Source organism: Aethalodelphis obliquidens, unplaced genomic scaffold (assembly GCF_003676395.1).
Source record: "Aethalodelphis obliquidens isolate GAN/ISIS:26980383/991018 unplaced genomic scaffold, ASM367639v1 scaffold69, whole genome shotgun sequence".
NCBI classification, from domain to species: Eukaryota; Metazoa; Chordata; class Mammalia; order Artiodactyla; family Delphinidae; genus Aethalodelphis; species Aethalodelphis obliquidens.
The window spans coordinates 4724850-4740007 of record NW_020838013.1 but is presented as its reverse complement, the minus strand read 5'-3'; the positions used below and the strand labels follow the sequence as shown (position 1 = coordinate 4740007).

Genomic DNA, 15158 nt, shown 5'->3' with positions numbered 1-15158 from the left:
CTGCCTGCATTAGCTGAGGCCATGGGATCGGAGGGGAGCCCGCCTCACCCGGACACTAGGCCCCCTGGCTTGCACTTGCTTCGTCTCCCCCGTTAAGACTGAAAGCTCCCAGGCAGCTTAGCCCTGGCCAGCAAGAAACACTTCCTTTGTGACAGAGACCACCCTCACTTCTCTGGCAGGGACACTGAGGCCCAAAAAGGTCTGAGTTGGTGAATGGGGAGCTGGGATTAGAACCCCAATTCTTTGCCTCCCCAAACCACCCAAGGACCAGGAAATGAGGGGTGATGACCCCAGCTCTCCCAATGGATCAGCTCAGCAGGCCCAGAGAGAGAGAGAGAGATAAATAAGGCCTTTATATACAGAGAAGCATGATACGGCGGGGGCGGGGGGGCTGCTAGCAGCAGCAGTGAGCTGGGCAGGGTGGCTGGGCCAGCAGGGCCCTGTCAGTGGGAGAAGATGCCCCGGAAGCGGGCCCTGTCTTCCTCGTCCTTCTGCCGGATTCTTGCCTCGAGGGCCCGCAGCTCACGGCTCACGATGGGCGCCAGGGCGGGGTCCAGCTCCAACACCTTGGCAAAGTCAGCCTGGGCCTCCTGGGCATTCCACACTGCCGCGTGCGCCTTGCCCCGCTTGAAGTAGGCCTTGACGTTGTCTGCAGGGGGTGCCAGTGGGCAGCAGGCACACAGGGCACGAAGGGGGGACCAGCCAGCTACTTAGCTTGACTTCTGGCACCAGGGGCCCATCATGGGACAGAGCCCATGCGGAGGCCAACCCCACCCCGAACCCCCTTTCATATCTCACTGGCGCAACAGGGCCCATGGTCCTGCCTGGGTGGGCGATATTTGGTCGGGTTCCCACGGGACTTCAGAATGGGGGTGATATTAAAGGCTCAGTTTCGTGCCCCGGTACCCAGGGGTTACGGAGGAGGCTGCTCTACTGCCCACCCGCTGGCCCACCCTGGCGGCCCAGCGCGCGGTGCTCACCATCATACTTGTTGAGGATGGAGGAGCAGTGGTCCAGCACCTCGTAATACTCCTGGGCCGCCAGCTTGCACTGACAGTAGTTGAGCAGCAGTGGTGTGATCTGCAGATCCAGCTGGATCCAGTCAGGGGACCCAGGCTGTTCCTGGGGGCGTGGGGGGAGGGAGAGGGCAAAAGGTGCTGAAACCTGGGCCCCCGGCCCCACCTCAGCCCCTCCGCTCACCCACTGCAGCCTCCAGGCGGCACCTTCATCTGAAGGTTCTTGAGGCAGGCGATGGCGTCGTAGTACTTGGCGGCAGCCTCCTTCACACGGCCCTCGCGGTACAACCGGTTGCCCTCCTGGTGTATGACCGGCACTGCCTTTGCCTTCTCCTCATCCGTCATCGCCCACGGGTCCTGCTGGTACGTGCCAGGGTTCTCCACCTGCCGGGGTGTAGGCCAAGTCAGGGCCGAGGGCCAGCCTCTGGGCTAGCCGGGCCTGGGACATTGGACACCGGAAACAGAATCACTTGTTCATTCTCTGACCATTCAACAAACTGTTTATGTAGCACCTCCTACAGGCCCAGCACTGTGCCGGGTTCTAGAAATAGAGCACCGAACAAGATGGTGAAAATCTCTGCCCTTGCAGTGACCTGAAGGAGGGGGAGGACACTGCCAGGGGGTCCACAAAGGTGTCCTTGTACCTGCCCCACCCCAAGCCCAACCAACAGTCAGTGGGCCCACCAACTCTGGGCAGGCAGGTGGGACCAGCACCCGCTCTGAAGCTGGGCAGTGGGAGTTTGGCGAGGTGCCTGGGGCTTGGTGGCCCCTCACCTTAAGCATCTCGATGTCGAAGATGAGAGGCTGGGGGTTCTGCTGCAGGGCGTCCAGATCGGCGTGGCCCAGGGAATTGTGCTCGTGCATCTGGGCGATGCCGCAGCAGTGCCGCTGGCCCTCCAGGGGGTCTTTGCCAGCTGCAATGTTGCGTAGACTCTTGGCCACCAGTGGATACAGGACCACATGCTGCCGGAGGGTGAGTGGGCACCAATGGGCTGGCTGGTCACCAGCCCAAGAGGCCCAGCCCCCTGCCCCCATCACCATCTGAGAAAGGACACTAAGGCCCAGAGAGGGGCAGGAACTGGTTCAGCAGAAACACAGGAGGGCGTTTCCCTCGGGACTCCTCCAGCCTCCCAGCCCTCCAGCCCGGTGCGGGCCTCAGCTCCTGCCACACTTTCTGGCCACCAACCCAAGCCAAGCGCCTACCCCGCCAGCCTCCACACAAACACACACTCCCGCTGTCAACCGGTCTCCCCTGTCCTTACGAGCCCAGTGGAATTCTTACCTCCGCCCCTCCTCCTTCTCCCAGGCTTGCAGCCCACAAGCTGGGGTCCCTCCACATTCTGTTCCCAGCGCCTCTTCTGTGCTGCCCCATCCCCACCCCTTTCAGGGCCTATCTCCGAGGTGGGTTTAGGGCAGCAACCTCAAAACCCTCAGGGGAGACCCTCAGGCATAGGGGACCTAGCTTTTTTTTTTTTTTGGCCACAAGGCTTGTGGGATTTTAGTTCCCCGACCAGGGATTGAACCCGGGGCCACGGCAGTGAAAGCGCTGAGTCCTAACCTCTGGAGCGCCAGGGAATTCCTGGGGACCTAGCTTTTGACCTTTCACTAGGAACATCTGCTGGGATGGTGGGAGCCAGACCACCCTCACCCCAGTCTAACCAGCTCCTCTCACTGACCCTGCACAGGGCAGACTGCTCGGCTAACATTCATCCAGCCAGCAGATGTGTTCTGAGTCTTGGCTCTGGGCTGGCCCACACTGCGCATTTTGAAGGTAAACAGGCCCAATCCCTGCCCTGAAGTAGCTTAGATGCAGACAGAGGACCAGATCCTGGCCATGCAGAGCATGAGGGGCTGGAGAACCCAGAGATGGGGTTCAAGTCAACCACCAGTAGTCAGGGAAGGCTTCCTGGGGGTGGTGACCCAGGAATTCAGTTTGAAGTGGGAGGGAGGATCTTGGCCAAGAAAGGGATGGAAACACAGGGAGGTGAGTGGGAGGGAGACCCTGCAGGGCCATGTGAGCATCTATGGCTTACACTTTAGCTCGACAGTGACCAGGAGCCAGAGGGGTTTGAAGTAAGGAGTTGTGTGGGTCATTACATTTGAGAGCCAGTCCCTGGCTGCAGTCCGGCTAAGGGAGAGGAAAAGGTGGAATAGGGGCCAGGACGCCAGTGTCCTGGTGGTGTGGTGCCCTGGAGGGAGTCGGTGGTGGCCTAGCCATTGGGTGCGGGCAGACAGATGCAGGCAGGCACAGGGCATCGGGTACCTTGACGTCGCAGCAGAACTGAGAGATCTCGCCCTCCCGCATGGTGCGCACAATGGTCTCCCACACGGGCAGCTTGAACTTCTTGCCGATGATGAGCTCCATGGGCTTGCCGCACACCCGGCTGTCGTCCAGCACGGTGCCCTCATCGTCACTGCGCAGAGTCCGGTAGTGGAACGTGGCCTGCGGGCCGCAAATGGGATCAGACAAGGGCACAGCCTTCCCCCATCCCCCAAGGACAAGCCCAGCTCGCAGCCTGCAGATGGCACAAGGGACAGGGCTCTCCCGGGGGTCACCGCCCAACCTTACACCTGGCTTTACCATACCACCCAGGTGAGGATACTGTCACCGAGAGGGAAGGGATCCACATCACATGGCTAGTGGGTGGACAGGCTGGGACAGGAGCCCAAGTGGTCTGGCACTAATCATTCTTTCAATAAATATTTACTGAGCACCTATTACATGCCTGAGCTCTGTGCTAGGCCCAGCAGTGAACAAAACAGACAAAAGTCCCTGCCCCCGTGGAGCTCACATGGAACTTCTAGAGGAAAGAGATGGGCCTCAACATGTGCTGTGTGAGGTTGAGCTAAGGCTATGAATCAGAAAACAAAATGCAGCAGGGTAAGGCAGGGTGAGTTCAGGGGGCAGGAGTCTCTGCGAGGACAACATTTAAGCAGAGATCTGAGGATCTGAGGGACTTCCCTGGCGGTCCAGTAGTTAGGACTCAGTGCTTTCACTGTCGGGACCTGGGTTCGATCCCTGGTCGGGAAACTAAGATCCCACAAGCTGTGCTGTGTGGCCAAAAAATACCCCAGAGATCTGAAGGGAGAAGCAAGCCAGGCAGATGCTGGGGTAGGAAGGGGTGGGAACTTTCTAGGTCAAGAGAATAGCAGGCGCAAAAGCCCTGCAGAGGGACAGTGTGTGGGGTGCTCACAAAACGGGAAGCCAGTGTAGCAGAAGCAGAGTGAACAAGGGCGAGGAGTTGTGCATCACGGGGTCACCAGGTCAACAAGGATGGACCCCACAGAGCCTGCAGGCAGTGGTGAGGAGTTTGTTTTTTCACTCTGAGTTGAGAGCCAGTGGGTGGCTCCAAGCAGAGGAGGGACATGATCTGACGTGGGTTCTGCTGCTGCTGGGATGAGAAGAGGCTGGAGCGGAGGGAGGACAGAAGCAGGAAGGTGGTTACTGCAATAACCCAGGAGAGAGATGATGGCGGCCTGGACCAGGGTGGTAGTGGCAGAAGTGGTGAGAAGTGGTCAGACCACCGGTGTATTCTGAGGATCTTCTGTGGGAAGTGAGAGAACAGGAGGAGCCATGGAGACTGGGAGGTTTTGGGCCTGAACAACCAAAAGGCTGGAGGTGCCCTTAACTTAGATGGGAAGGCTTGGGGGGAGCAGGTGAAGTTTCAGGTGCCAACCAGACATCCAGGTGGAGATGGTGAGTAGGGAGCCGGATATCAACTTTAAAGGAGAGGGAAGGCTAGAGATAGACATCTGGGAGCGGCCCAGGCATGGAGAGTTTTTTAAAAGAGATAAGCCTGGATGAGATCATCTCAGGGAGAGTGAAGAGAGAAGAGGTCTAAACACTGAACCCTCCACAGGATATGGTTAGAGGAACCCACACTCTTTGCCACCACCCCTAGCCACTCCTCTGAGCTCTGTTTCCACATCAGTAAAATGGGGTCAACAATAGTACCTATTCCTCTTGTGAGAAGGAAAGAAAATAAACTTGTGAAGCATTTAGCACGGTGCTCATCTGAGCCCTCAATCAATGCTGGTGATTGGTTTTTTAATTTACCTGTACCTGTTCCTTCAGGGTCATTGTTCACAGATCTTCACTATTTTTACAGTGTTCTCTCCAGCTGGTGTCTGTTCCATCCAAGATCTCCCTTGCCAGGACCTTCTTCAAGGCCACCAACCCCCCAGCCCATGGGGGAATCCACCCACATCCACCTCCCTTCTCGCATCTGGGAAAGGATCCCTCTTGGTATCACTGATCACTAGGGCTGTGCAGCTCTGCCTCAAATCACTCACACTGAGAGAGGCTAGGATCTTTATCTGCTGAATCTCGGCGCAGTAGCTCTTACTTTTGGTGGCCCCAGTATGTTTTGTTTTGTTTTGTTTTTGCGGTATGTGGGCCTCTCACTGTTGTGGCCTCTCCCGTTGCGGAGCACAGGCTCCGGACGCGCAGGCTCAGCAGCCATGGCTCACGGGCCCAGCCGCTCCGCGGCATGTGGGATCTTCCCGGACCGGGGCACGAACCCGCGTCCCCTGCTTCGGCAGGTGGACTCTCAACCACTGCGCCACCAGGAAAGCCCGGCCCCAGTATGTTTTAAATGTTAAACTGTTGTAGTCATCAACAAGGTATGTCACTTCGGTTATTTTGGGGGCCAGGATCTTTACTCATTCGCTCAAGATGCGTGTCCTATGTGACTGCTCTGCTGGGCACAGGGGCTGCCCCCAGGAAGCTCCTTACTCTACAGACAAGTGGCAACAGGGAAAGGCCCTCCAGGAGGAGGGAAATGCATAAGCAGAAGCAGGTAAGCCTGGAGATGTACATTGTTTGGGGGAAGGGGCCGGAGAGGCTGGAGGTGGGGGCCTGGATGTACAAAGGAGGAAGATGGGAGGCTCTTTATTTCCCAGCCCTTATCTGTCCCGAGCAATGCCACGAAGAGCACTCGGAAGGCTGCCAAAAGGATTCTGCTCTGGCAGACCCAACCTCTGGGCCTGTTTGTTCTCTCGGTTGGTGCGTCGTCCCTGGGCCTCGATTTTCCCATCTAAGAAATGGAGCTGGTCTGTGTTTTCAGAAGACCCTTCCGTCTATAGATTTTGAGGCTTGCAAACCAGGGGCCCCTCCCAGAGCCCAGGTATCCGGTTTAGGGTCTTCTCCAGCGCTGGATCTGTGCAAGCAATAGGGTCAACCCTCCCACCTCCCGCAACCTGTTTATAATGACTGACGGCCTCCCCAACCAATGTGGCCACATGGCCAAGCTAGGGGGCGGGGGCAGACGCATCCGAATTCACCCTCTACTTAAATCCAGACCAATCAGCGTCGAGCTCGGCATGTGAGAGGTAGGGTCACCGACCACTGCTATCTGGGCATGCGCAATCTCTCGCCTACAGCCTCCTCCCGCCTCGCATGCGCACCGCGCCACGGACGGTTAAGGGAAGGGGATAAACACGAACCTTAGTTCCATCCTGAAAGTCAGGGAGCTCTCCTCGGCCCTCCTCTATCACACGCTTTTGGATCCCGTCCTCCCGGAGTCTTGCGATGATATCCGCCATCCTCCTTCCCCGCTGCTCTCTTTCGGCAACTTCCGGACTCGCTCGGCAGCTTCCGGACCTGCTTCGTCAACTTCGGCAACTTCCGAGCTGGCGCCATTTTGGCTAAGGGCAGACGCCGTAAAGGGCCTGAACGTGGAAACGGACAGTGATTGGTTCTCTGCGCTGCGGCTGAGCGCGCGGATCTGACCAGGGGCGGGGCCTGAGACTGTCTAGGGGAGGTGAGAGAGGCGGGGCCAGAGTCGGCCGGGCGGGGCGGGGGCGTCCCTAGCAATTGTGTCATTAAACTGATATAGACTGGGCCCTCCCAAGTGGCCGTGTGCCACTCTATTTTAAGTTGTAGGAATAGTACAACAGCGTTACAGAACTAGGATGGAGCGGGGGCTGGGGGCCCGTCGGTAACGCCACCCCCTAAAACTACTATTTTTGTGTATTCCTTTCTGGGTTTTTTCTTTTAGCATACCTAGCACAATAGTCGTGACTTTTGCATCCTGGATTTTTCTCTTTAAATATAAATAAATAAATAAGTAAAACTAGGAGTAAGAAAGAGAGGAAGGAGGGTTTCTGTGTTCCTGTGGGAACCGTAAACTCCCCAAGAGACTGATAGTCCCTTGTGGGGTCCTGGCTGGATGTGTCGTCACCATGGAATCCTCCGCGGTGTCTGGCACATAGTAGTTGCCCAGTGAGTATTAGGAAATATAGGAATGATAGAAGTGAGGCACTTCGGGGGTAGTACAACATTTCTCTCCGCCTCTGGAAACTAGCTGTGAAGAATAGCTGTAAGAGTTTTCTGCTCCCACTTTCGAGGTTTAGGCAACCGAATAAAGGAATGTCTTGGGACCTGTGCACTGTCTTCATTCCATCCTCATAACTGCGAAGAATTATTGTCCGTCCCCTTTGCCCCACGTGCTAAGGGCTTCAGATATTTATGCTGGTTCATTTCCCCCCCCCCCCAAAGTCCCCTGAGAGAGGTGGAACCTCTGGGGTGAAAGGGAAACATGCTTTGTTTGTTTTTAGCTTTTTTTTTTTTTTTTACCCACACAGGAAGTTTTTCAGGCGACTTCTGCCGAATTCTGAAGCAACAAGTAGTCTGTATCCTATACAGATTGCTCCAGAAAATGGAAAAAGAGGGAAAGCCAACCAACATATTTTATGAGGCTATTTTAATCTTGATTCTGAACCAGATAACTATACCATAAGGCAAGAAAAATATACACCCATTTTACTAATAAATATAAATATGAAAAATCCTAAATGAATGTTCAGCTAATTAAATCCACTAGTATATATAAAAATACCTCAGGGCTTCCCTGGTGGCGCAGTGGTTGAGAGTCCGCATGCCGATGCAGGGGACACGGGTTCGTGCCCCGGTCCGGGAAGATCCCACATGCCGCGGAGCGGCTGGGCCCGTGAGCCGTGGCCGCTGAGCCTGCGCGTCCGGAGCCTGTGCTCCGCAACGGGAGAGGCCACAACAGTGAGAGGCCCGCGTACAGCAAAAAAAAAAAAAAAAAAAATGTAAATAGAATGAGTTTTATACATGATTCCATGTTTTTAAATTGCAAACACATCCACATACGAGCCAATGCCATGTGGAGTAGGGGGCCAGACAGAATTCAAGGCAGCCGACTGAGCACACTGATGTGGGATCTGATGAAAGGGAGGAGGAAAACGGTGGAGAGAAGGACGGAAAATAAATTAACGTAACTCAAGAGGGGCCTTGCTCATAGTGATGATGTGTCATAAACTGAGAAGCAGGATTGACTCAGCTCTGTACACGAGGTCATAAAATGAAGTGGGTCGGGTGAGTGCAGGAGGATGAGCACCCCTAGAGCTAGGTGGACCTGAGTTCAAATCCCAGTTCGCACTTGAAAGCATTTGGGATTTGGGCGAAGCGCTCATTCATGTGGTCCACAAATATTTATTGAGGACCTACTTAGTGCCAAACACTGTTCTGGGCACAGTGGACACAGTGGTGAATAAGACAGTGTAAAATAAGGTAATTTCGGGTAAGCACTGTGTGATGTGAAACTGACTTTAGATTGCATAGTCAGGGACGGCTTCTCTGAGAGATGACACTGGAGCAGGGACACCGATGATGAAAAGATCCCCCTGTGAAAGAGCAAGGTTAAGTGCTTTCCAGGCATAGAAAAAAGCACGCACGTGCAAAGACCCTGAGATGGGAACGAGCTTGGCCTGTGTGGCTGAGTGAGATGAAAGAGGGGCAGAGTAGGACTTGATGCGATTGGGAGAGGTAGGCAGGGACCAGAGCTTTGTGGGCCTTAGTCAAGAGTTCACATATTATTCTAACCACAGTGGAAAACCAAGGGATGGTTTTATGCAGAGGAGTGACTTGGCAGCATACTTTAATTAAAAAAAAAAAAGTTTTATTTAAGACTAACACACAGAAGAAAAGGATCAGATGTTTTAAAAGACCACTTTGCCGTCTGCGTGGAGACAGAATTGGAGGAGAATGCAAGCCACATAAGCTCTCTGAGCCTTTTTCCACATTTGCACGGTGGCGACAATCCCCCTCCCGTGCAGGGCCGTGGTGAGTAAGGGTGGGGAAACGGTCCCCAGGAGTCTCCTCAGCACTCGAGGAGCGGGCTGGGATGCAGACGACTCCAACTCGGGCCTGAAAGGTTGGCGAGTGGCAGCCCCTGCAAGGCCCTTGTACAGACCCAGGGATTGCTTCCGAGAGGCACCCGCTGTCGCTCGCCGAGGCGGCCGCTGGGCGGCGCGGCGAGCCCAGCTCGGTCCGGACGAGAGAAGGCGCGGTCACTAGTCTGCTCGGCGCTCGGCAGCTCTGGCCTGCTGAAGGCGGGCGGGGGCGGGGCCGTTATGTAAGGGCGGGGCCTCGACCAGGGCGCCGGACTGTCGAGCAACCTAGACGACGGCACGGGGCGGGGTCTGCGCGCGGGGGTGGGGCCGGCGGGAGCGGATGGCGACGGTGCTGGGCGTCTGAGCGGGCCGGGGCCATGAGTGCCGCCCGGCCCCAGTTCAGCATCGATGACGCCTTCGAGCTGTCCCTGGAGGACGCGGGCCCTGGGCCTGAGTCCAGCGGGGTCGCCCGCTTCGGGCCGCTGCACTTCGAGCGCCGGGCCCGGTTCGAGGTGGCCGACGAGGACAAGCAGTCCCGGCTGCGCTACCAGGTGAACCGCCCGGCCCACCTCACCCCCAGCCTGGGTCTGGGCAGACCCCAGGCCGGACCCTGGAGAACCCCAACTCGGGAGAATCTGACTAGAGGCCTCAGCCGGAGCGGGAGACCGCCCCCCGGAGCCAAATCACTGCCCAGACCCTCTCAGCTCTGATTTCGGTCCCCAGCCACTACTGGAGAGCCTAGAGCCCAGACCTGGCAGCTCGTCCCTCACCCCCAGCTGGCGATCCCAACCTGGAGTCCCCACCGATCCTGGGTACTGACCCTCCCTCCCCTTAGCACGCAGGGATGGGGAACTCTTCTGTACCTGAACCAGACTTTGTCCATATTCAGAAGGACTCCCCTGAGCCCCAGGCCAGATAACCCAACGGGAACCAGCACCCCCTCTTCTGTTCTAAGTCCCCACCCCATCCTTCCCTCCAGAGCTGGAGGTCCCCACTCACATGATGAGTCCTTGCCCATGCCTTGGCTCCCACTAAACTGGAAATCCCCCTTTCCCAGAAGACCTCCACCAACTCTAGAATCCTTTTCTTGGCAACCTGAACTAGATTCCTATGCCCCAAACCTGGAAACCATTGGCCTGCCCTTCCCTGGCACCGCAAATCCAAGGCCTCCACACTGGGCCCCTGAAATACCATCCTGACAACTCCACCCTGATTCCCAAGCTTGGGAGATCTCCTGGCCCTGGGAACCCTCAACCAGCCCCTGCCGGCTCCTCCCTGCCAAAGCCCCCAGCACCCACCTCCTACCTGGGTTTCAGTTTCTGTGAATCATCAAACCCGTTCTTCGGGGAAGGCGGAGGGAGCAGCTGTCAAGCGGCCAAACAGCTGTGTGTCCAGGCAAACAGCTGTGTGCGCTCGTTTTCTTCCTCTCCACCAGAGGGGAGGGAGGAAGGGCCTGAGCCCAGTAACCCTTCTGAGCCCTGTGTTCTGGAATAGAACCTGGAGAACGATGAGGATGGAACCCAGACCTCTCCGGAGCTGGATGGGGGAGCCGGCACCAGGTCAGGGCCAGGTGGGGACCCACCCCATACTCTTAGCCCCATGCTTCTGTCTCCTGTCCCCAGGCCCCTGCTCAGTCCTCCAGCTCACCTCACTCAGCCCTCTCACGTCCTGTCCTACGAGAGACTCCTACACGGGGTCCCCTGTCCTGCACCCTACCCTAGTGCCAGCCTCACCCACCCACCCCACCAGGCTCTTTATCTTGCAGAAACCCCCAGCCTGGTCTGGCCCCTGTCTTGTCACAGGTCACTTGTCCTACAGGAATCCCCAGCTTTCCTCAACCCCCCGTCCTGCAGAAACCCCCAGCCCTTGAATTCCTCTTCATCCCGTCCCTTCTTAGTGCCCCCTATTCTGCAGGAACACTTAGTTCTAGTCTCTGCACCATCCCCCAGGATGCCATCACGACTCCTATCCCAAAGGGTCCCCTTGCTCACCTCCCCTTGCCCCCTCACCGGGCCCATTTGTCCTGCAGGGATTCTGGCCGAATATCCATCCGCAGCTCCCAGTGGTCCTTTAGCACCATCAGCAGTAGCACTCAGCGCTCCTACAATGCCTGCTGCAGGTGAGACCCTGCCCCAGTACAGGCAGCCCTGACTACTTCCCCTTGGCTCTCTGGGTGGGGGATGGTGATGGGAGGGGGTGGGCCTCCTGTCGCCTCTTTCACACCCCTCCTGCTCTGCTGCCATCCAGCTGGACTCAACACCCTTTGATCCAGAAGAACCACAGGGTAGTGCTGGCCTCCTTCCTGCTCCTCCTGCTGGGGCTGGGTGAGTGCCCCCGAGGGCCCCCTGCATACCCTGCCTACCCCTTGGTAGGGTCCACCCTCCTTTCATTTGGGCTCTGCATCGCATCCCCCTTGGCACACTGAGCCTCCCAGCACCCTGAGGACGCAGCTGGCTGCCGTGACCCCACCCCCATTTTACAGGTTAGGAAGCTGAGGCCTTGGGAGGGGCAGGTCCAGCCTCCTGGTCACAGAGTCAAGAAATCACACATAGTTGAAAATGGAACGTGGTTCCATGCTCCAAACTTTTCCTTTTTTTTTTTTTTTTTTTTTATCCTGTTTAATCCATCAGGGAACAGAGAGTAACAGCTACTATTTATTCTCTGTCTACTTCGAGCCAGGTGCAGCGCAGGCTTATTTTCCTTCCGTACAGAGGTCACACAGCAAGCGAGAGGTAGGGCCACAACCCAGAACCTATATGTAGGGGCAGTGCTCAGGGATATGCCCAGCCCAGTGGCCAAAACTGCAGAGTGCCCTGCCAGCCCAATCCACAGGGCACCTGTCACTTCCCCTCCTCAGGAGTCTGAGAGCTGATAAGGACCTCTCTCCCACCCCCAAGATACTCAAGATAGGGAAACTGAGGCCCAGAGCAGGCAGAAACCACAGCCAGCTGTTTTCTAACTCCCACGCTCCTCATTCTGTGAGGCTGAGGAGTCAGAGTCCCCAAAAGGGATCTAGGGTTGGGATCAAGGGGAGCCCTTAGGGAGGGCCCAACTGTGGCACCTGCTCTCCCTCCTCCAGGAAGGTGAGAGTCCCCTAGCTGGAAAGCTGAGCAGCATCCTTGCCTCAGCTCTGGGTGTCTGTGTGCAGGGGAGGGAGCTGCGGCTTCCCCAACACCTGCGAGTTGCACTGGCCACCTGCCTTATCTCATTTCATCCTCAACACCTGACAGGGCAAGCATTATTACTATCCCAGTTCAAAAGTAAGGACACAGACGCTGCAGAAGAGCCACAGCTGGGAAGTAGATGAGCTGGGATTTAAACCCACATCAGTGATGTTGCGAGGCCTGTGGGCCACCATAGCCCATAAAGGCCTTTTGCAGGAATTAGAAAAAGATGCCTCCTCTGAGTGGGCAGAGCCCACAGCCCTAAGCCAGGGTACAGGGAGTGAGTTTCAGCCCCCATTGTACCCTTTTTGAGGTGCTCTGTGCAGGGCACAAACCACACAACAGTCCACGGTGGCCCTTCAAGCCTCTGTGCTGTACGGTCCCCCATCTCCCCCCCGCCATCCCATCCTCTAACTGGGGACCCAGGACTCTCTCTGCATCTGAAAAAGTGATCCAGCTATGACCACCCCAGCTTCCCCAGTGCCCACTGTCCTTAGCCAAAGTCCACATCCCTCCCCAGGGCCTACAGATCCTGCCAAACTCCTCAAGCCTGGACTCTTGCCTCTCCTGTCTCGCCAAAAACTGGAAGTTCCTAGAAAGCCCTGAGTTCCCTCCAGTCGCTGGGCCTTTGCCAGGCTGTTCCCTCCATCTGGAATACTCCTCTCCCTTTCTGCCTGTGCCATGCCCATAGCAAAGCCTCTGGAGTCAGATCACCTCCACCTTCTAAATGCAGTCCTGGGCAAGTTACTTCCCCTCTCTGTGTCTCAGTTTCCTCTGCTGTGAAATGGGGATGGTAATACCTGTCTCAGTCAAGGTGGCAATTAAATAAGGCCCTGCATGTAACACACTTAGCCCAGTGCCTGGCAGCAGCTGGTAGGTGGTCACTAAAAGGTAACTGCTACTGCTGCTGCTGTCCCTGCTCAGCTTAGATGCTACTGCCTCCAAGAAGCTCTTCCTGATACCCCAGGCTCCCGAGCTGTCTGATCACCAGGGTTGTAGCTTGGAGGTTCTTGTTGCTTGCTCCACTAGGGAAGGGCCATGGGGGCAGGGACAGACATTTCCCAGGGCCTGCCAGGTGCCCTGCTCTGAAAACACAGAGCTTGGTGAACTTCCCCTGGTGGTTCTCTGCCCAGGGGACCTTCAGCTTAGGTGGGGGACACCATTCCTCAGGCCTAAGCCATGTTGGGGGTTGCGGGTGGAGGTCCCCACCCTGCCACCAGCTGCTGCCCCCTGCTCCTGCCCTCACCCTCGTGTTTCCATCTGTGTGCAGTGTTGATCCTGACCGGCGTGGGACTGGAGGTGGCCCCCTCGCCAGGTGAGCGACCCCCTCCTACCTCCGCGGGCAGCGGTCACGCCCCTCGTGTGCCCAGAGGCCCTCGGCAAGCCCTTCCACCTCCCGCAGCGCTCAGCGCCCTCCCGGCAGAAAACGGCCCCTTTTACCTCGGAGAGTGAGACTTGCCCAGGCAGTGACCCCGCAGTCCCGCCCGGAAGCCTCCCTGCCCTGACCCGGCCCCTCCTCCCCTCTCGTAGGTGTCTCCAGCGCCATCTTCTTCGTGCCCGGCTTCCTGTTGCTGGTCCCGGGAGGTGCGAGTGGGCGCGGGCAGGGGCGGGGCGGGGCGGGGGCGGGCCCTGGGCGGGCCCCCGGCGCTGACAGACCCCGCCCTGCAGTCTACCACGTGACCTTCATCTACTGCGCGGTCAAGGGCCACCGGGGCTTCCAGTTCTTCTACCTGCCCTACTTCGAGAAGTGAGCAGGCGGCGGCAGACGGCGGGATCCATCGTCGGCGCCGAGAGGCCCCGCGCGGCCTCCTCGCGTCCCTAGGGGGCGCCCCTGGGGCCCGCGCCCGCTTCGGTACCCTCATCTCAAGGGAAAAGACCCTGCGGGACCCTCGAGGCTCCAGTCCCCTCAGGAGTTTGCTCCGGAAGTTTGGGGCAGTGGGCCTCAGGCCACGACCTGGGCCTGGGAAAGTCGCCCCTTCCGTGCTCCGTGCCTTAACTTATTCTTGGGGGGCTGCTGGGTTGGTGGTGTTTTGTGCTAATAAAAGGGTAATGCTTAATTCCAGCCCACAATTGCTTTTTACTTCCCACTTGCCCTGACCAGCCCATCAGCCTGGCCACAGCCCCCTTTCAGAAAGGCTGAGAAAAGGACTGACCCTGGGGCTGAAGGGCTCTAGGACTGTCCATCTCCCCATGGTACACATGACAGTCCTGATGCTCCATGACTTGCCCAAGGTCACACAGCACGTCAGGGGCAGAGCTGGGCCTGGGGCTCTTCTACCCTGCAAGCCTGGAGAAGACTCTCCCTCCCAGTCCTTAGCAGAGTCAGTCCTGCCCCTGTCTCCACTCAGAGAGGCAGCATTGGTGCCTCCCTTGGCGGCCCTGGCCAAGGGCACTCAGATGACACAGGCCTGGGGCCTGGAGGCTGGTATCCTGGTTCCAGCCTGGCTCTGGGGCCCTGGGCTGCCACAGCCGGCTCTGAATGTGGGCCACCAGGACGCAGCAGCCCAGCCTCCTCCACCCACTGCCCTACTTCCCAGGCCCAGAGGTTGGGAGAAGTAGGGGTCAAAGGACATAGGAAGCAGGCCTGTATAACAGAAAACCTCAGTGATCAAAGACTCTTAGAACCACAGAACATTGGAAACAGACCACTGCAGAATTTTGGAAGGTCCAAGCATCTCAGGATGTCAACAACCAGGAAACAGAATCTTTGAGAACCCTGAAAGCTGAGGTCATAATAGCTACCATTTATCAGATTCTTAGAAGGCGCTTGACACAGGTTCTTTCTGGTCACCCTCCATAGAAACTGAGGCCCAGAGAGACTGGCTTGGCTGAGGGCAGA

General features: G+C 57.2%; 2 protein-coding genes across 8 annotated transcripts; one reads left to right on the top strand and one right to left on the bottom strand.

The window, feature by feature from the left end:
* Positions 1–334: 334 nt before the first annotated feature.
* On the bottom strand, positions 335–6672 carry AIP (AHR interacting HSP90 co-chaperone). 2 transcript variants are annotated; one of them, XM_027089805.1, is made up of 6 exons: positions 6462–6672; positions 3280–3459; positions 1791–1979; positions 1224–1400; positions 981–1122; positions 335–649 (listed from the first exon to the last, which is right to left on the bottom strand). In XM_027089805.1, exons 1-6 carry the CDS (start codon positions 6558–6560, stop codon positions 444–446), a joined length of 993 nt encoding a protein of 330 aa, XP_026945606.1. In that variant the 5' UTR covers positions 6561–6672; the 3' UTR covers positions 335–443. The 2 variants fall into 2 exon arrangements, with proteins under 2 accessions (XP_026945606.1, XP_026945607.1); XM_027089806.1 differs by having other exon boundaries at positions 510–649; positions 989–1122.
* A 2789-nt stretch (positions 6673–9461) lies between these two features.
* Positions 9462–14381, top strand: TMEM134 (transmembrane protein 134). Of its 6 annotated transcripts, none has more exons than XM_027089981.1 (7): positions 9462–9706; positions 9879–9967; positions 10650–10714; positions 11185–11274; positions 13590–13634; positions 13850–13903; positions 13988–14381. In XM_027089981.1, exons 1-7 carry the CDS (start codon positions 9533–9535, stop codon positions 14068–14070), a joined length of 600 nt encoding a protein of 199 aa, XP_026945782.1. In that variant the 5' UTR covers positions 9462–9532; the 3' UTR covers positions 14071–14381. The 6 variants fall into 6 exon arrangements, with proteins under 6 accessions (XP_026945782.1, XP_026945787.1, XP_026945785.1 ...); XM_027089982.1 differs by lacking the exon at positions 9879–9967 and adding an exon at positions 11403–11479 and having other exon boundaries at positions 9475–9706; XM_027089984.1 differs by lacking the exon at positions 9879–9967 and having other exon boundaries at positions 9468–9706; positions 10650–10725.
* Positions 14382–15158: the final 777 nt, after the last annotated feature.